Genomic DNA, 22,230 nt, shown 5'->3' with positions numbered 1-22,230 from the left:
TTATAGAGTCGGGCTCTAGGAACTTACTTGGTGTTGCTTAGCGTGTAATATCAGCCTCAGATCCCGCCGATCGTCATTCGTCGAGGAGAGAAAACGGACAGCTAATCCACCGACCCGATGAAAAATTCTCACGTCTCGCTGACGTCAGGGTTCTCTCCTCGGTGAATGCCGACTCCAGGGACCAGGGATTAATGATAGGTTTGTAGCTTAACCCTATTAGCTGGAACGTTGAAGACAATGTAATTTCATTGTTTACGTGCACAGGAGAGAACCAGACAAACGCCGTTCCTTCGCTTGACCCCAGTTGCTCTCGTCCGCTCCCCCGTAACACTGCTCTTTTATTGAGGTTACATGAATATGCATAGGTTCATTAACATATGACGTATGCATGTAAACAAAGAATACCTTGTGTGTGTGTGTGTGTGTGGGGGGGGGAGGGGGGGGGTGTCAAGATGTGAACCCATGAATGACTTCCCTAAACCTGCTGGCCTGGAAGTCCAGCAGTTCATCTAAACAAAAGGCACTTAGCCTAAAACAGATATAGATACGTTTATCCTACCATAAACAATAAGAGAAGGTACGACCTCTCCCATGCTCCCAAGATGTGGGTGTGAAAGCCAGAACACTCTGGAATGCACACGAAATTTGCAGACTATTAAGGATCAAACCTCTACCAATCTACAACTAATTATAAAACTCTAAGCATATATGAGTAGATATTTCTAAGCATAAATGATAATCATCAATACAAATCTAACAACATTTATGTTAGACTACTTTTAATTAACTGCTTTAGCCCACTTACAATGAAAATGTAAAAAGAAATCTAGTCATTTACCTGTGTAGTATGTTAACAGTATTGGAAGTAAAAATAACTTGAACTCCAATTTCGAAAACACAACTTTCTTTTTTTTTTTTTCTTTTTTAAAGCTCTGACTTGTTTTATCAGTCTGTGGTCTGGCAGAGAGTTCTGTAACTCTCTGTCTGCAAAATATAGTATATAATGACTAATGCTGGGCAATTAATTATATAGTAAATTCTTCAAAAAAGTAACTCAGTTTAGCAAACAACAAAGTTTTTTGCTGCTATTTTTTTAATGCAGCCAAGGCATTTTAAAATAAACATTTCAAACTCTTTACAGAACAAACAGCTGTTCAGCATCAGTGACACAAATCATTTGTGCCACTCCAAAAAATAATTTCTGTCCACTATAAAGGAGAACAACAGCCTGATACCTGCAGGCCTGACAACAGGAGATGTATCACTCCTGTGACACCTGTAACATTCAGCAGTCTCCTCATTGTTCTGACACACACAACAAAACTATTGACTACACTACACACTAACTACACAAGATTTGTGCTTAACGTCTCAAATCTCTCACATTTCAAAGCACCGCCGTCACTCCTAAAACTTCCCCCTGTTTCTTCACAACTAGATGCCACGTTGCCATATCATTTTTGATTGGTCGACATGGTACTTTTTTGGACGAATAGGAAAGGGAGAAGGGGTGGAGTTTGTTTTTGCTCATAGGCGGAGAGTGCTTTCGAGCGTTTTCCTTATAAAACGCAGTTTTTACCGTTTCTTCCCGCAGTAAAAATATAAACAACGACAGTATTCAGGAAGAAAACCAAACATTGCATATTTTTTTTATCACAACTCTGGTTTTACGTGGCCTATCAACACAATTTAAAACTGGTATAAAGTCCACACTTTTCCCCTCAATTGTTCCGTCTGTCCTGCTCACATCTCCAATGGTTGTACACGTTGTCAATAACGTGGCTTCACTCCACATCAGCCACGCCGCTTTGCTAGCTAAAACACTGGTGTCGGCACATAAGGACGATGTCATAGCCTGTCAACGACATTGATTGGATGCGTATATACGAATGTGAATCGCATTATTGGCTGGACTATGGGATAAGGTGGCATCGTTCTAATCCCATACGGGAGCAGCCAGTCACTCACTGACTAGCACTGCAAAACAGAATTGTTAAAGTATTAATTTTAATTTCAATTCAGGTTAGATTTTTTTGTGCGCAACGCAGATTTTCTGTGCGCAGAGACCGTGCCAGCAGTGCGCAATTGCGCACATGTGCATGCTTAGAGGGAACATTGTACAAAATACCAACAACATGTGGCCATTCCCACCTGTGACAAGAACACCCTGGATCATGTTTACAGCAACATACACGGTGCATATAGGGCTGCACCACATCCCCACTTTGGACAGTCTGACCATATCTCTCTGTTCATGTACCTGGCTTACAAGCAGAAACTGAAACAATCGAACTCGGTCATCGAACCTGTTAAAGTGTGGATCCCAGAGTCTGAGAGCATCCTACAGGACCGCTTTGCCCAAACAGATTGGGATGTGTTTCAAATTGCAACCACCATGGAGAACGTCTCTTTCAATATACAGGATTATGCTGAATACCTGACTGGGTCCATCAGCACCTGTGTTGACCATATTGTGTCCACCACACAGGTCAGAAAGTTCCCAAACCAGAAGCCCTGGATCAACAGTCAGGTACGACACATGCTGCGTACTTGGTCTTTCGCATTTAGATCAGGCAATGAGACGGAGTACAAAGCTGCGAAGTATGGACTGAGGAAAGCCATTACAGCGGCTAAGAAGCAGTACAAATAGAAGCTGGATGGCTTCTACTCTTCTGCTGACCCCAGGTGGATGTGGCAAGGCTTACAGCACATCACAGAGAACTGGGCTGCCATCAGCACCATCAATGCAGAGGTATGATTCAATGCAGAGAGGTCTATTAACACATAGTGAGTGAGAAATAACTGTCCTCCAGGATAGACCCAGGACATCATAGAAAGATTATGTGCCTCAGCTGGCCTGGGAATGCCTCTTTGTTTCCCTGGAAAGGAAAAACGCAATGCATCATGGGAATCCCCCGGCAACCTACGTCTATTGCAGCATAACTAAGGGAGGATTCAGGGTCACCTGGTCCAGCCCTAACTATATGCTTTAGCAAAAAGGAAAGTTTTAAGCCTAATCTTGAAAGCAGAGATAGTGTCTGTCTCCCGAATCCAAACTGGAAGCTGGTTACACAGAAGAGGGGCCTGAAAACTGAAGGCTCTCCCTCCCATTCAACTTTTAAATACTCTAGGAACACAAGTAAGCCTGCAGAGCGAGAGCGATGCGCTCTAATAGGGTGATATGGTACCATAAGATCATTAAGATGGGGCCTGATTATCTAAGATCTTATATGTGTGGCGCAGGATTTTGAATTCAGTTCTGGATTTAACAGGAAGCCAATAAAGGGAAGCTAATACAGGAGAAATATGCTCTCTCTTTCTAGTCCCTGTCAGTACTCTTGCTCCAGCATTTTGGATTAACTGAAGGCTTTTCAGGGAGTTTTTAGGACATCCTGATAATAAAGAATTACAGTAGTCCAGCCTGGAAGTAATAAATGCATGAACTAGTTTTTCAGCATCACTCTGAGACAGGATATTTCTAATTTTAGAGATGTTGCGCAAATGGAAGAAAGCAGTCTTACATATTTGTTTAATACGTGCATTGAAGGACATGTCCTGGTCAAAAATGACTCCAAGGTTCCTCACAGCGTTGCTGGAGGCCAAGGTAATGCCATCTAGAGTAAGAATCTGGTTAGATACCATATTTCTAATATTTTCAGGGCCGAGTACAATAACCTCAGTTTTATCTGAATTAAGAAGCAGAAAGTTAGCGACCATCCAGGTCTTTATGTCTTTAAGACATTCCTGCAGTTTAACTAATTGGTGTGTGTTACCTGGCTTCATGGACAGATAGAGCTGGGTGTCATCTGCATAGCACTGAAAATGTATACTATGTCTTCTAATGATACTGCCTAGGGCAGGGGTGTCCAAACTTTTTTCGCTGAGGGCCACATACATAAAAATATAGGAGGGGCTGGGCCACTTACTAGAAATTAGGTATATAACCTTAACTTTACTGTATTAAAAATCATTTAAAAGTGGTCAAATGTGTTATATTGTTGAATATAATTAAAGACAAAACTGCCTTCATCACAGTTTTCCATAAATGGATCTTTATTGATTTATTCAGAAAAAGCTTTGGTACCTCATTCTCAGAACAGCAGCCTCAGATTTCTTCTTAGACAGAAGATTTACAGCACAGAGAAAAAACAATAAAGGGGAAAATGGGACGGGTACATTTCAAGTTTGTTATTTAAGTTCTTAGGCTTAGCAACACACCTATTAACGTTCGTTTGAAACGATTATCAACATTAACAGACTGAACTGGACTTAATAACAGGAGTGCATATAATTTTAGTAAATTATTCTGGTGAGTATCAGCTGCGCTGGGCATGTAAATCGGGCCATCCAGCTGCGGTGCTGATCGAACGCCACTCGTGGCAAAAATCCGGACAAATGTCACTTGATCAAGGAGCAGATCTGCATCAGATGAGATCAGCTGACTTTGCGTGTGCGTGCGCTGTGCACAGCGGTGTGTACTCTGTGTGTTAACAAGAAAAACGCATATAAGAAAGTGGTGCGCAAAAGCAGGGTAGTGACAGAATTGATGCGCATTATTGATATTTGAAGCATGTGTACCTGCACATTAACACACGGGTACTGTGGAATATATTTTTACTCACCTAAAGTGTCCACTCCCCGCAAAGAAATTAGCAGCTGTGCGGTGTCTGTGGCATCGGTGGTTTCATCGCATGCGATAGAGTAAAAATCAAAAGCACAGCTTTATCAGACAGTTGCAGTTTAATGTTGGCTGACGAGTCTTCAGTGCGTCGCACAACTGGATTTCTTGACATGCTGACGTTGTTGAAGTCCTGCACTTTTTCCGGGCACATTATTTCGGTGACTTTAACGAGGCCGTGTTTTATGAGGTCTCCATCTGAACAAGGCTTGCCATGTCTTGCGATGAGTTGGGCGACCTCATAGCTGCTATTGGAGCCTTTTCCTGGACAATTTGAGCATGAAAAAAATACTGTTGCTGACCCTGCAGGACAGCTAGCATTTGCTTTAATTTCTGCTCTGGCTCAGCACCAGTGTAGGATGCATAGGCCTGATGTTTGGTTTAATAATGACGTCGTACATTATACTCTTTCATAACTGCCACAGTTTCAGTGCAAATGAAACAGATACACTTCCCCTTGAATTCTTTGAAGAAATATTCACTCTCCCACCTTGTCTGAAATTTTCTGCATTGACTTTCTATCTTTCGCACTTTAGTTCTGCCATGTTTAGTAACTTGGGGGGTACATTTCTTCTGTGATTTTCCTTTTTGGTGGAGCAACTGCCTTGATCAACAGCAGCTCCCCCTGGTGTTAAAACTAAGAAGTGCAATACACTCAAGCAAAAGCTGAAGTGCGGGCCATATTCTATTCAATTTATAAAATTACTTGCGGGCCAATTAAAACTGGACCGCGGGCCGGACTTTGGACATGCCTGGCCTAGGGAAAGCATGTATAATGTAAATAGAATTGGTCCTAGCACTGAACCCTGTGGAACGCCATAATTTACCTTTTTGTGTTAAGAGGACTCTCCATTTACATGTACAAATTGGAGTCTATTAGATAGATATGATACAAATCCCGCAGCGCAGTACCTGTAATACCTATAGCGTGCTCTAATCGCTCTAATAGGATATTATGGTCAACAGTATCGAACGCTGCACTAAGGTCTAGCAGGACAAGCACAGAGATGAGTCCACTGTCAGTGGCCATAAGAAGATCATTTGTAACCTTCACTAAAGCTGTTTCTGTGCTGTGATGAGCTTTGAAACCTGACAAACCCTTCAAATAAGCCATTCCTCTGCAGATGGTCTGTTAGCTGTTTGACAACTACTCTTTCAAGGATTTTTGAAATGAAAGGAAGGTTGGAGATTGGCCTATAATTAGCTAAGACAGCTGGATCTAGGGATGGCTTTTTAAGTTTAACTACTGCCAGCTTGAAGGCCTGTGGTGCATAGCTGATTATAGGAGAGAGGTTGATCATATTTAAGATAAGATTAAGCATTAATTCATGGCAGAACTTGTTTGAGCAGTTTTGTAGGAATGGGGTCTAAAAGACACATCGATGGTTTGGAAGGATCGATTGGAGAAAAGGAGTCTAAATGAATATCAATGGTACTGAAAGTAGCTGTAGATAATATTACATTAATATTATTGGTAATTTTTTCTCTAATTATTAAAATTTTATTTGTGAAGAAGTTCACCGCAGGTGCCTTTGACGGTACAAAACGTTTCGTTGGCATTGTTGTGTTTGTTACTTACAAACATACAGTACAGCACTTCAGAGTCACACCACTAGCAATGGAAGATTTATGTAAATTTGACAAGCTGAACATATTCTGTACGGTACAGGAGACATGGCACAGAGGAGATTGATTGATAATGGTCTACAGCCAATCAGGATGTAGAAAAAAAGCATGCAATGTTGCGCAGAAAAAAATCAGCGAAACAGCGAGGCTACGAAAAGTGAACCGCGATATAGCGAGGGACCACTGTATAAACCACTACGAAACTACTAGCTTTTGTCTCCTGATTTCTTTAGTTTTGATTTGTGTATGTGTGTATGTGTTTTGCCTTTTCTGTCCTTTTTTTCATCCACCAACGAATCATTTAAGGTTGTGGATGATTGAATAACTAATGAAGTATTATGTTCCAGCTCCTGGAGAACAACATTGTTACTTTTGTGAAGAACGAGCTGAAGAATATCCAGAAGGTTCTGAATCCAGATCAACCAGAAAACTCAGAGAAAGCGAGGGAAGATGAGGAGGTGTTAGAGGGTGAGGATGAAGAACAGAGTAGGAGCAGCAGAGAGGCATTTGTGAAGATCACACTGCACTTCCTGAGGAACATGAATCAAGAGGAGTTGGCTAATCGTCTGCAGAGCAGTAAGAAGAGTTCTCTAAAGAGAGACATCTATTAAACAAGCATTTCACAAAATGGTCCGGCATGTATTCAAATTTGTTTTTTGTTTTTTTTGTTTTTTTTGTGGTGTGGGGGGGTCATGTGCAATTGGTTAATTCTTCAATTTTATTTTTTGTCATTTTCCTCCTTTAGGAACTTCCTCTAAAGGTGTACAGTGGGGTCAGCGTGCACTTAAATTAAACCTGAAGAACAAGTTCCAGTGTGTGTTTGAGGGGATTGCTAAAGCAGGAAACCAAACCCTTCTGAATCAAATCTACACAGAACTCTACATTACACAGGGAGGGGCTGCAGAGATCAATGATGAACATGAGATCAGGCAAATTGAAACAGCATCTAGGAAACTTGACAGTCCAGAAACAGCAATCACACAAGAAGATATCTTTAAAGCCTTACCTAGAGGAGATAAACCCATCAGAACAGTGCTGACAAAGGGGGTGGCTGGCATTGGGAAAACAGTGCTAACACAGAAGTTTACTTTGGATTGGGCTGAAGACAAAGCCAATAAGAACATTAAATTCACATTTCCATTCACTTTCAGAGAGTTGAATGTGCTGAAAGGGGTAAAGTTCAGCTTGGTGGAGCTTGTTCATCATTTTTTTACTGAAATCAAGGAAGCGGGAATCTGTAGCTTTGAAAACGTCCAGATCGTGTTCATCTTTGATGGCCTTGATGAGTGTCGACTTCCTCTGGACTTTGAGAAATCTAAAATCATAACTGACTCTGCGAAGTCCACCTCAGTGGATATACTGCTGACAAACCTCATCAGGGGGCACCTGCTTCCATCTGCTCGCCTGTGGATAACCACACGACCTGCAGCAGCTAGTCAGATCCCTCCTAGATATATTGACATGGTGACCGAAGTCAGAGGGTTCACTGACCAACAGAAGGAGGAGTATTTCAAGAAGAGATTCAGAGATAAGAAGCAGGCCAAGAGAATCATCTCCCATATCAAGATATCACGAAGCCTCCACATCATGTGCCACATCCCAGTCTTTTGCTGGATCACTGCTACAGTTCTAGAGGATGTGGTGAAAACCAGAGAGGCAGGAGAGCTGCCCAAGACCCTGACTGAGATGTACATCCACTTCCTGGTGGTTCAGACAAAAGTGAAAAAGGTCAAGTATGAAGGAGGAGCTGAGACAGACCCACACTGGACTCTAGACAGCAAGAAGATGATTGAGTCACTTGGAAAACTGGCTTTTGAGCAGCTGCAGAAAGGCAACCTGATCTTCTATGAATCAGACCTGACAGAGTGTGGCATTGATATCGGCGCAGCCTCAGTGTACTCAGGAGTGTTCACACAGATCTTTAAAGAGGAGAGAGGACTGTACCAGGACAAGGTATTCTGCTTCATCCATCTGAGTGTTCAGGAGTTTCTGGCTGCTCTACATGTCCATCTGACATTCGTTAACTCTGGAGTTAATAGCCTGGAAGAAAAACAAACAGTTTCTCAAAAGTCTGATAGAAGTGAGTCTGTAGAAAAATACTTCTACCCAAATGCTGTAGACAAGGCCTTACAGAGTCCACATGGATACCTGGACCTGTTCCTTCGCTTCCTCTTGGGTCTTTCACTGCAGACTAATCAGACCCTCCTACAAGGTCTCCTGACACTGACAGAAGATAGCTCACAGACCAATCATGAAACAATTCAGTACATCAAGAAGAAGATCAGTGAAAATCTGTCTGCAGAAAAAAGCATCAATCTATTCCACTGTCTGAATGAACTGAATGATTGTTCTCTCGTGGAGGAGATCCAACAGTCCCTGAGCTCTGGAAGTCTCTCCACAGAACTGTTGTCTCCTGCTCAGTGGTCAGCTCTGGTCTTCATCTTACTGTCATCAGAAAGAGATCTGGATGTCTTTGACCTGAAAAAATACTCCGCTTCAGAAGAGGCTCTTCTGAAGCTGCTGCCAGTAGTCGAAGCCTCAAACAAAACTCTGTAAGTAAACATGTACTCAATTCTTTATTTTTAAAATGGTGATTCTACTTAACAAAAACAAGAGCACATGCACAATTCAAAAAACCTAAACAGTGTAATGGTTGCTGATGTCTTTAAAAATTTGAATGAAATAACTGTCCTCCAGAATAGACCCAGGACATGATAGAAAGAATATATGTCTCAGCTGGCCTGGGAACGCCTCTTTGTTCCCCTGGGTAAGCTTAAGGAGGTGGCTGGGGAGAGAGCTCTGAATTTCTCTGCTAGGCTGCTCCCTCTGTAACCCAACCCCAGATGAGTGGAAGAAAATCGATGGGTATTTAAGATATACCGCAGATGGGCTAAGCAAAGCGGACAAATATGTCCTGAAAATCCTATGGACAGCTGCTATCCTATGGAAATGAAGGAGAACATATTTTGTTCATTTGTTTGTTTGTTTCTACTCATGTGAGTGAACTCTGTGCCAAACACTGAGCGTCAGTAAAGATTCACTTTGCAGTTATTTATATTTCATATCACCTTAAATCTTCACTCAAAGACAAGTATCTTTGATAGTGTATATATAGATATATATATACACTGTCAAGAGACAAATATTGTTATTTCAATATGTTGGCATTACTAAATTTGGCTCAATGCTTACATATATGTGTAAAAAGCAAACATACGAGCTGTGATAACTGTTTCTGATAGAATGAATAATAGACTGATATATGAAATATTCCTTTATTGGGTGAGAAAATCAGACCATGTCATAACTGCTTTAAGTCATACAGAATAGATATCAGAGCCTTAAACAGGCTGACTTCTGCTAAATGGGTCAAACTGGGCAGAAAGTAAACAAACACATAACATCCTTATAGAATATGATGTAACACTATAGATCAACTTACCTCAGAATATATAAAGCATATAAACAATCACAGCAATATGATGCAACAAACACAGCAGTGCTACTAATCCAAAATACTCAAAGCTTCTTAGAACTGAAACAAACATTTATTTTTAGCTCCATTCTGCTGCTGATACATACTTTAGGTTTCTGAACATTAAACTTGTTGCTGCCTTTCATAGTGTGTAACTTGAAGGCCCTGAGTACTTTCTCCCACACTGTCTACCAGCTCCTCCATGGTTTCAGTTACGATATAGAATTGTAATTGTGCTTTACAAGAATTAGTTGTGGTGAAAATGTTGGTAAAATGTTATTGATTTTTCAGACTAAATGCCTGTAATCTCTCTGAGAGGACCTGTGGAGCTCTGTCATCAGTCCTCAGCTCCCCATCCTCTAGTCTGACAGAGCTGGATCTCAGTAACAATGACCTGCAGGATGTAGGAGTGACCCTTCTATGTGCTGGACTGAAGAGTCCACATTGTGCAGTGGAATATCTCAGGTAAGGATTCAGACTTTTCCATTGATGATGACTTCAAATCTGATTAATCAATTTATATTATTGCATAAATAACTAAACATTTTATCCAGTGACATTTTAATTACCTTTGAGTGTATTATTAGGCCTTGTTTTAATTGTTTCCGTATTCATTTATTTTTTGTTTGTCTGGGGTTTTTTTGGTATTTGTTTTACTTTTTTGTTTTGAAGTGGTTAAAAGTCACCAATAAGCATGACAATTAAGAAAAACATGGTTTTTCATGCACTAATCTATATAGAGATTTAGATTTATTTTGCAATCATGGTGACCAATTTCTTTAATTATTAAGGATTCATTATTAAGTATTTGGACCCCAATGCAGAATTCCAGTATAAAGTAAAAAACTTTTTTAGTTAGAATACCATGTCCAAAAAGAAGTCAAACATGAGAAGCTACAGATATCCAAAAGTACTGACGACTCCCAGTGCTACATCTCAGCCTCCTAATAAACAAAACATATGGTATCAGCTTCAAAATTCTGTGTTGCTTTGTTCTCAAGTTATTGTAGATTTGCAGTAAACCTCCGACCTTGCGGTCAAGGTCACTGAGATTCAAACTTTTCTAAGATTTTTAGTAGATGCACTTATGGTATCAATTTGAAAATCCTAGGTGACTTCCTTCTTGTACTACTGCATTCAAAAGATTTTCACAAAGCCAGATCTCTGGCCTTGGCCTTGAGGTTGGGGTCACTGAGATTTGAACAAAAATGAATAACACAAAAATATCTGGAAATTTAATTGTGACATAAGATAACCATCTATGACCACTGGCTTTATTGGTGGGGGTAAGTAAACCATTACTTAAAAAGCCCAGCTAATTATAGACCAACTTCCAACTCTCCATTAATTTCAAAAATTCTGATTAGAGCTGTGTTATCATTGGCGGAGGAAGACTTTCAGTTAGGATTAAGTTAGGGTTCATCATAACACAGAAACATCACTAGTGAAATTACTGCCGATTTTATTATGGCCTTAGTGCCACATTTGTTACCGCTGGCTTCAACATTTTACAACGGTGAATAAAATCAGTCATATTATAGGATATGGCATTAAATAAATGCCACTGATTTGAATCGTATCTTTTAAATTCCATTTTTTTTTCATTCAAATTATGATTAACTTTTGTGATTTCTGGAGATGCACAAGGGTCTGTGCTGGGACCAATACTTCTTATGTTATACATGCTTTCCTGTCAGGAGACTCTGACAGCACTGAGCAGCTCCTTCAGTGGCAGGCTGCGGCACCCACGGTGTGGGACAGAGAGATTTTGCAGGTCTTTCCTCCCCACTGCTGTCAGACTCCACAACAAAGACTTCAACTGATCAAACGCACACATCCACACATGTGCAATAGCAATAACACTAAGTGTAATACTCTTTCTGGCATCATTGTATTATACCCATGTTGTATATAGCATTTGTATTCTATTTTATTTGATTGTATATAGTATTTTATTTTATTCTATTCTACTGTGTACAGTATCTTATTGATATCTTATTCCAGTGTTTTTCTCTAATTTTTCTATGCAACTTTGGACTGTCCACTGCTGTAACAAAACAAATTTTCCACGGACTAATAAAGGTTATCTTATCTTATCTTATCTTATGCAATTATTTTTAGAACACATTCCTTTCATTTTCATGGAGATGGACCCATTTATCTTTATCCTGAAGACAGATGGCACAAATCAGTTAGTTATAAACTACAGATATGTCTTAAAGACATAAACGCTTGGATGACCCTTAATTTCCTTCCCCTAAATTCTGAAAAAATTAGGTTATTGTATTTGGCCATAAAAATCTCAGAAACGTGTTGTATAACTAGATACTTAGCCTGAATGGCATTACCTTGGCTTCTGTGAGTAATACTGGAGGAATCTTGGAGTCACTTTTGACCAGGATATTTGTTTCAGCATGCCCATTAAACAAATATGTAGAACTGTCATCTTTCATCTTATATTTATACTTAGAAACATCCTGTTTCAGAGTGCTACTGAAAAACTAGATCATGCATTTTACTTCCAGGCTGGATTATTATAATTTATTATCATCAACCTATTCCTAAAGCTCCCTGAAAAGCTTTCAGTTGAGCGAAAATAACAGGTTCTGAAAGAGAGATCATTTATCCATGTTAGTTTCTTTTTATAGGATCCCTAATAAGAGCGGATTTTAAAATAATTCTTCTCAAGTACAAAGTCCTGAATAATTAGGTTGCTTCATATCATAAAGATCATATTATCCCAACAGGGCACTTTGCTCCCAGAGTTCAGACTTTTAATTTCTAGAGTTTCGAAAAGTTTATGTGCATTATTAAACAATTTGAGGCAACTGATGTCATGTGTTGTGACTTGTCACATTTAAATAATGTTGAATTGAATTGATGGATTCATTGTATCTGCCCCCCCCCCCAAAAACAAAAAAAAAACAAAACAACCCTCAATCAGTCAAGACACACACACACACACACACACACACACACACACACACACACACACACACACACGCAAACAGTTAAGTGATCACAGGTGAATTGTTATTTTGTGTGTTTGCAGTCTGTCAGGCTGTCTGATCACAGAGCAAGGCTGTACTTCACTGGCTTCAGCGCTTACCTCCAACCCATCCCATCTGAGAGAGCTGGATCTGAGCTACAATCATCCAGGAGACTTAGGAATTAAGCTGCTGTCGGCTGGAATGAAGGGCACAGGCTGGAACCCGGAAAAACTCAGGTATGGAGAGAATGACTGATTATTCAGTCATGCTAACCTAAATTAGCAAAGAGACTGAAAGCAAGGAAAATGTAGCTAAATCTTTTCTTTACTTACTGCTTTCTGTACTGAAAAGCAAGGCAGCAAAATAGTATGTAGTATTTATTTATAGCATTTCCACAGACAAGAGTCACAGAATGCTTGGCAAGGCTGATATATAGCATACACCAGGACCGTGTAGAGATGTTTGAAGGGATGGGTGCTCAAAGTTAAAAAGGGGCACAGAGAACCAGGCTGAATAACAACAACCCAAATTCATCAAGAATGTAATATGGAATCGCATCACACGCACACAAAAATGCCCCAAGAAAAGGGCACTTGGGGCATCCAAGAGAGATTAAAAATTGAAAAAGCATGATAATCCTGTCAAGTAGACCTAAGAATGTGTTTTGAAAAAAGCGCTAATAGATCTGAGATCATAAAATACAGCTGTAATTGTGCTGTAGCAAAACAATTCATAGTCCAGGTTGCCTGATTTTGGTAAACACCTGTTGTCTTGATGCCTCTCTCTCCTCATCTCTCTTTCTTGCGTCCTGTGCTTGAATTTATGGTGGGGCAGACTATGATTCAGTGAGAGAAGCAGAAGAAACTAAAAATTGTACAAACGGAGAAATAAACAAAAAAACTTTGAAAGTGGTAGAGATTTAAAATCTCAATTACCATAGACAGATTTGTGGGGCAGATAGTAAATTTAGGCTATTTGAACTAAGAGAGCAAAATGAACAGTGATAGTGGAAACTGTCTACAGACACAGGAGCCTGACTGTGAAATCTTCTGTATGCAAGAGTGGAAAACGTGGAAATAATTCCTAAACTTAACGGAGTGTCAGGGACAAAAGTATTGAAATTACAGATCAATGGGTAACCCGGGATCAGCAAATCCCAGTGATGCTGATCTGTTTGTTTCGTTCATTAAGGCCTAGAAGAAAAGTCACTGTAATCATTGACAAGGGGAAGAATCTAATACTGGAAACTACAATCAATAACTTAGTAATCCTGAATGGGAGGGAAATATTTTCTTTCTACAAAGTTTTCCTAGGTTAACAGCTTTAGTTATACTTAGGCTCTGTTAACAGCAATATTGCATTGGAAATCACTTTAGAGTTATGACTGGATTTCCATTTATCAATGCATTTTTAATTCATAGCATTATACGGTTAATGCCGACTTTAGTTAAAGTATTTAGAAGGTAGTTTTATCTGCTTTAGACAAAAAATATATTTTACTTGTAAGAATGTACAACCCCAATTCACTAAAAGTTAAACTGTCAATAGAAACAGAATCAGTGATTTGCAGAGTTGGGGAGTAACGGAATACATGTACCGCCGTTACGTATTCAGAATACAAAATATGAGTAACTGTATTCCGTTACAGTTATCGTTTAAAAAGGTGGTATTCAGAATACAGTTACTTTGTTGAAATAAATGGATTACACTGCGGTACTTCCCTGTTTCATATTCTCGCGAGTCAGGATTGTTTGGGTTTGTTTGACAGCTGTTCTGTTGTTCCAAGCGGCAGCGTTACGGTTGCCATGGTTACAGGGTGCCGCGCTCTCTCTCTCTCTCTCTCTGCGTGTTTCCTGGGTGAGAGAGCGCCTTTTTGTTGTTGTTGTTGTGCTAAGCTAATAGGCAGAATGCCTCATGGGCAGTGTAGTCCGTGCTGCAGGGAGAATGGACTGCCATACACGTTATGTGTCTTTGAGCGAGGGAGAGAGAGAAAGAAAAAGTCCGAGCTGTCACGGAGCAAAAACGGCAGCTGGAAGCATGTAAATATAATAATAACCACAGCAGCCAAGAAGAGTGCCTGACGAGCTCAGCTGTAAGTAAGCTATTAAGACTCAACTGTACACAGTGTTCGTGTTTTCCTCCGGAAAAATAAGTTCCGTTGGAGCAGCCTTTCAACGCCTCTCTGTCTCCGCAAGCAAAGTTGACCCAGACAACAAAGTAAAGCTAGTTTTCGGCTACCAGCCCGACACGGAACCGTATTAGTCAGAGGTCCCTTTACTACGGTTCGGAGCCGCGGACCTTCAGTAACAGTAATAAATCACAGCAATAGTACATTCACGTAGTTGTAAACAGCATGATAATATATTAAGTATTCCAAAGTATTCAGAATACGTTACTCTCATTGAGTAACGTAACGGAATACGTTACAGAATACATTTTGGGGCACGTATTCAGTATTCTGTAATGGAATACATTTTAAAAGTAACCTTCCCAACACTGGTGATTTGTAAAACTCTTATAAACCCATATTTTATTCAGAATTGAAAATTGAAAATATAAAATTTTTTTTCTAATGCCATTTTGAATTTGATTGCAGAACCATTTCTCAAAAAAACGGTTATATTCATGTTTACCACTGTGAGGTATCCCCCAAACCCTATTAAAACTTAGGACATACAACAAGAATACATGTTCAGTTAATACAATTAGTTTCACTCTGATCTGCTGACAAACTAAAGGGATGTCCATGTCTCCTTTATGTGTGTGATACAGTAATCTTTGATGTTCAAATGTATTCAGTTTAAAGTTTCCGAGCTTATTTCAAAAGTGCAGCCATCACTTTAGAAATAAAAAGCAGTGCAGCAAGCACATTTAAGGGTGAAATAATTATTTGAATGAAAATGTTTATTTTACTGCTTTGTGTGCTAAATCCTAAGTTTAATGGTTTTCTAACTCTTTGAAGGGCATTTCTACCAGCTCCTCCTTCACTACATCCATGAAGGTCTTCCTCTTTCCTTTCTGCCTAACAGCTCGATCTTTTACATTCTTTTCCCAATATGCTGTGCTGTGAAAAAATGTTTGGCTCTTTCTTGATGTATTTTTTTTTTTTTTTTTTTGCATATTTGATCTTTGGGATTGTCAAACATTTTTTTAGATAAGACAAAGATAAGCCACGTAAATACTAAATGCAGTTTTTTAATCAATTTTTAAGTTTTTCTTTTTTTTCCATTTTCTTTCTTTCTTTCTTTCTTTCTTTTTCTTTCTTTCTTTCTTTTTTTTTTTTTTTTTTAGGAAAAAGGTTATCCAAATCTACTTAGCCCTGTCTGAAAAAATAATTGCTCCCTAAACCTAAGAAGTCCTTGTGCCGCTACTGGCAGCCAGAACTCCAAGCAAGAATTTGCAATAACTTGCAGTGGGTTTTTAACATCCCTTGATAGGAATTTTGGCCCACTCTTCTTTGCAGAATTGTTGTAATTCAGCCACATTTGAGGTTCTTTGAGCATGAATAGCCTTTTTAAGATCATGCAAAAGCATCTAAATTGGATTAACTCCCGACTGTCACCAGGTCACTCCAAAATCTTAACAGTATTTATTTTTAGCCATTTAGAGGTGATCTTGTTGGTGTGTTTCAGATCATTTTGCTGTTTCATAAACCAAGTGCATTTGAGCTTCAGGGCATGAACAGGTAGAAAGCAGAGTCCATCAATTTTGGCAAGTCATAATTGATGGACTTGGTCTGGTGGTACTGAAGCAGCCCCAGACCAACTCACTACCACCATCAATGTTTGACTGTTGGTATGATGCTCTTTTTATGAAATGTTGTGTTAATTTTTACGATGGATGTAACAGGACTCAAACGTTCTAAAAAGTGTAACTTTTCTCTTGTCATTCTACAGAATATTTTCCCCAAAAGTCTTGGGGAATCATTGAGATGTTTTTGGGAAATTTGTTCTTTTTCGTCAGCTGTGGTTTTCAACATGGGACTCGGTTATGGATGTCCATTGTCTTATTGTTTTGTTTTGTTTTCTCCTGGATGATTTGTGGTTTGCTGGAATCTCAAAGCCTCCAGACTGATTGATGTCAAGTGACTTTGTTTTTCATCTGTTCTTGAGTTTCTTTAGATCGCAGCATGATGTGTCGCTTTTTGAGATCTTTTAGCCTACTTCACTTTGTCAGATGGCTTCTATTTAAGTATTTTCTTGACTGAACATGTCTAGCAGTAATCAGGCCTAGGTTTGGCTAGTGAAATTGTACTTGGTTTTCCAAAAGTTGTGGATAGTCATAGCTAGTTAATCATTTAGCAAGGAGATATCATTTTCACACAGGGCCAGGATCCTTTGGGATGGCAGTATTCTCTCAATATATTAAATTGTCATTTAAAAAACTGCATTTTATATTTACTTGGGTTATCTTTGTCCAACTTTAAAATATGTTTGATGATCTGAAACGTGAATTGTGCACAGCACTGTACAGTAGGGCCTTCACAGTGTTGGTTCATAGGTTCACTGTATTGAAATGCCTGCCATGTGTTTTCATGCAGTCTTTGAATGAGATGTGAAATTATACTATTTCTACTAGCTATAGCTGTACCTATAGCAAGGAGACATATTATCTGAAAAACTGCACATAAACTCTTTCGTGTTTCCTTGTATTTGTTGAGCTGTTAGAAATGTTGCATTTAAAATGACCTGCTACATCACTCCCTTTATACTCGCTCTTCTGTAGCACTACCTAGAGTATAATGCTGTGAATGATACTTAAATCTTAAGTTTATGGTAACCACTGATGATAGATATACCAATAGGATTGTATTCTAAATGAAATAATAAGTTCCCTCAAATACACTGAACGCGAATCCTGTTATAATAATATAAGTGGTAAAAATTAGCTATATTGTGTTAAAATACAGTAAAGGTAAACATAAAATATTGTCCCTTGCAAAAAAGATTTTTCCAAATTCTCTGAATATTTTTATAATATTGTGTACCGTATACAATGAGATATTCAGTCTTTCCCAATTTTAGGTGAACATTATTCTAAAATATAATGTCTGTTTTAATGATACCTAATTTATATAATCCACTTGAAAAATGGAATTCTGTAGCTTTAAGGATGCAGTGAATTCCTGTCATATAAGCATTAACACAAAAACCTAAGCCTAGATTTAAATCACTTTCCAGAATTCAGCAGCAGTGCCACACGTCCCCAACAGCTCCACATTTTCTCCCTCTGTACCTGGATAGTATCACAATTACAGGTGGAAGAAGAATTAGTTCCAATCATTTAAGCAATCCCAATGACATAGTTACTTTCCAGTGTGTTCCTGTTAATGATAAACTACACATTTACCACAATACAAAAATTAAAAAACATTTAATATGAAAATTGATTCTAGAACATAAATATCTGGTTTCGAAAGAATCTATATTTTATTATTGATCTGCATGCCACTAAACCTCTTTTGATCTTCTCTAAGATATCCTTTCTATACCCATGGTAAGACCATTTGCTAATTAGCCTAATTAATTGCAAAATTTTTATCTTTTTCCCTCTTTTTGGTACCACTTACTTTTCTAGCCTCATGTTGTCCCAACATTTCTGAGATGTGTTGCTGCTGTTAAATTTAAAATGAGCTAATACTTTTCTTAAAACTATGTTTTTTCAGGTTAAAGATTTGATATGTTTTCTATTTTCTATTAAGAATAAAATGTGGGTTTATGAAATTTGCGAATCATTGCATTCTTCAATATTTGTATCTTTTTAAAGTCTTTCAAGTTTTTGAAATTGCGATTTTGTTGACAGAGCACTGTAAATCCTCATCAAAAAAATCCCAATTATTTATGAATATCTGTCTTTAATATCCACTTTTCAATTGTTGATCATTTATTTAGAAAAACTAAAAACTACAAATTTACCAACATACTGTGTCTAATAACCACTGTAAATGTCTACTAGTCCTAATACCCTCCAAAGTAGTCCTTCTGTTTGATTAAAAAAAGTTAACCTCATGGTACTAGATGGTAAAGACAGATGCTGCTTCACTCAGCAGCCAAATAGGACACCTGATGCTGATGATGTCTCTATGATTCATAGTCAGTCATCTTCCCAGCATCAGAAGTCTGGACCCCAATACCAAAGATTAGGTTTATATTAAAAAAAAAAAGTGCAAGCTCAATCTCTGAACTTTACATTTCTATTCGTGTCTAACTATCTATAAGAGTGATGTAATTTCCATGTGTGCATGCTGAAAGAAAATATGCTCATTTGACCCTCCTCATTCTTTCAGGATGGAGCCTGCCGGAGTCCATTGGTTGAGACCAGGAGGTCTAAGAAAATGTAAGTGTGTTTTTAATGTGATTCATTAAAACAAGGTAGTACACATTCTAACATCTTTAAACTGTCACATCACTTATTCATATCTGTGATTAATAACAGCAGTGGGATTTAGTTTTTTGTTTTTTGTTTTTTCTGTCCATCAGATTCCTGTGAACTCACAATCGACACAAACACCGTAAATACAAACCTCAAGCTGTCCGAAAACAACAAGAAGGTGATATATGTGAAGGAGGATCAGTCATATCCTGATCATCCAGACCGATTTGATTATTGGTCTCAGCTGATGTGTAGAAATGATCTCAATGGTCGTTGTTACTGGGAGGTTGAGTGGAGTGGAGACATTTGCATATCAGTGAGTTACAGAGGAATCAGAAGGAAAGGAGGTAGTGACACAGAGTTTGGATTTAATGATCATTCCTGGAGTCTGCTCTGCTCTGCTGATGGTCCTCGATATGTCTGGCATAACAAGAGAATGGAATCCATCTCCTCCTCCACCACCACCTCCTCCTCGTCCTCCTCTCCCATCTCTCACAGAGTAGCAGTGTATGTGGACTATCCTGCTGGCATCCTGTCCTTTTACAGAGTCTCTTCCGACACTCTGATCCACCTCCACACCTCCAATACCACATTCACTGAACCGCTTTATCCTGGATTTACAGTCTGTTCTGATTCCTCAATGTTTCTATGTGTAGTTTAGTATACACACTTTACAGATGGGTGAAAGTGTATTAATTGCTTCTAACAATCGTAGCTTATGCAAATATGTTTCTCTGCTGCCTACAGTATCTCCTACATGCAGCACAGGGTGTACTCTGCCTCTTGCATATGACAGCTCGGAAAGGCTCCATATTGTGCGTCCTTTTTAGGTATCTTTAGGTACTAGATGCTCTCCACACTAAAGGCAGAGTTTGGGCTGCTCTGTGTCAGTTCTTCATTGAAACTCAATTTCTCTTTATTCCTATATATGAACAGATTTGTATAGATATGAGTTTTTTCTTTTGTTACTTTTGCCCTAATCTGGCTCATTATTGTGTCTTTTGGTTGGTTGATCCTTAGTTCTTCCATGTTACCTGTCCTGCTTTACTACTTGTGTTGTAAGTAAAACAATGGCCAGACTTTCTATCAAAATTAACACCATGTTGATGGTGACAGCTGTGCTAAAATAGTTTTCCTGATTGTGACCATCTATGGTTTTTCATTGTGAACAGAGGATATAAAAACGTGTTAAAGAGGCAGTTTCTGGTTCACTGTGTCAAAGAGGGTCTCTTTACAGTTTCAAATATGAAGTTTCATGATTTTCAGCTTCTGGAGGAGTAGACGTCAAACTCAACAATGAACATGAAGAAAACATCTCTAAGACTTTTGTTTATGTCTGTCAGTGAGTGCTCTCTGCTCAGCTGTGATGAATTACTTGAATGAAATGATGGCAACTAACAATATGCCAACTATTTCGGCTGTCACTGTCATCATGTATACTTACGTATAGCTAACTTTTAAAATGTCATGAACTATTTTACTCAGAACTGGACTGAGAATATCTAGATCACGGACCTCAAACTTAAATAAGCTGGCCAGTCATGTGGCAGCCCTTCTACTATAAATTTGTTTGTATTTAACGGAATAAAAACGCAAACATAAATGTACACATTAGTTTTTGACTCTCTCACTGAACTAATAGATTTAATCCCTCAACATGTTTGTACTCTGCTTGTATTGCCTTCATATTAAATTATTTTTTTGCTTTTTAAAGAACGTATTTTAATATTGTACTCAACAGCAAACAAATCCTCCCTAACAAAAAAAGTAACTTCAAGGGCCGAATTGCATTATATTTCTTCATGCCAATATACGGGGTGGGGTAGGGGTGACGTGGGCCACAAGTGGCCCCTGGGCCGTGAATTTGAGACCCCTGCTGTAGATATTCAGGACTGAGTCCATTGAAGCAAATTTTAAACTGCTGGTTAAGAGCATAGATTTGCTAAGGTTATCGTTCACATAAGCAATAATGATAGCCAGTTGCATCCCCATGTAAATGTGGGCTAGAAGTAATTAGGGCTCTCTGCAATCCCTGTTAGTAAATTATTTAATAGAACTTCATATTCATTTATTCTAACAGGTTTCTCTAAGGAATCAACACTGCTAAGTCATGCTGTCAAAATCCTTAAAGCTCAAGCCAAGTAGGAGGAGTGGCAGCCATCTTTCAGCCTATCAGTCAGCCAAAGACCCGGACAGTTTTAATTCATTTGAAAGCCTTAGCTTTTTACACCCTAACTGGAAAAGTGTAAGTTAAAAAACACTTTTGGTTTTTATCTATTGCCATCCTATAAAATCAATGTTGTACGTGATTTTAAAATTAAAATGAGATGTTAAAAATTACTGTCTTAACACCTCATGTAATTATTAAACTCAGTTGACTTGTGTCAAAATGTAAATGATCCCACTGTTTGTTTAACTCACACTCTGCATCTTGGCCTGACATATGGCTAAAGATTTAACAGTATTTCCTTAAAATCCTCTTTTGTCCAACCATTCTTTGATAACAGTTTTACCATCATAAATAAATTACAGAGCACTCCACAATAAATTTCATTACAGTAGATGTCTTTATAAAACTTTTGTATAAAAGTTCAAGAATGTAATCTCAGACCTGGTAGGTCAGCAAAACAAGTAAATGCAAAATCAGAACCAAGAAATTTAGATAAAAGAAGGCTTTGACAGCACTCTGGGAATACACCAGTCAGGGTAAGTTGACAGTTGGTCACAGACAGGTTATATAGGAAAGAGGAAATGGGTATTAGCTGGGTGAGTTTATCCCAAAAACTGTCCAGAGCAACAAAATCCACAGAGTTAAAATGATTTAGAATGAGCCAGATTGCTTACTTCTACTACTACTAATCTGTTTGAAGACAATATCCACGAAGGGTTAGGGTCTGCAGGGTTGTGATTTGGGGTGGATGGAGCTGTTGGAGAGGCGAGTAATCAGTGAAGAGTTTCTGATGTAGAATTCACTCCAACAGCCAACAAGGAGATCCTGGAAACAGTAATACTAATAATAATAATAATAATGCTAGATTTATTTATAAAGCACTTTAAACAAAGTGATGAAACCAAACAAGGCAAAGTAA

General features: G+C 38.6%; 1 protein-coding gene across 2 annotated transcripts in view; it reads left to right on the top strand.

Moving 5' to 3' along the window:
* The window catches only part of LOC116327703 (NACHT, LRR and PYD domains-containing protein 4C-like), a 44,271-nt gene extending 23,417 nt beyond the window's left edge, over positions 1–20,854 (top strand). For both annotated transcript variants that reach the window (XM_031749350.2, XM_039609680.1), the window contains 6 exons: positions 6,652–6,880; positions 7,050–8,856; positions 10,071–10,244; positions 12,832–13,005; positions 19,056–19,105; positions 19,249–20,854. In XM_031749350.2, coding sequence (XP_031605210.1) covers positions 6,652–6,880; positions 7,050–8,856; positions 10,071–10,244; positions 12,832–13,005; positions 19,056–19,105; positions 19,249–19,802 — 2,988 coding nt within the window. In that variant the 3' untranslated portion in view covers positions 19,803–20,854. The remainder of the gene's footprint in view (positions 1–6,651; positions 6,881–7,049; positions 8,857–10,070; positions 10,245–12,831; positions 13,006–19,055; positions 19,106–19,248) is intronic.
* Positions 20,855–22,230: the final 1,376 nt, after the last annotated feature.

Source organism: Oreochromis aureus, linkage group 3 (genome assembly GCF_013358895.1).
Source record: "Oreochromis aureus strain Israel breed Guangdong linkage group 3, ZZ_aureus, whole genome shotgun sequence".
Classification (NCBI taxonomy): Eukaryota; Metazoa; Chordata; class Actinopteri; order Cichliformes; family Cichlidae; genus Oreochromis; species Oreochromis aureus.
Note: the sequence above shows the minus strand (reverse complement) of the source record. Positions and strands in the feature narration are given on the sequence as shown.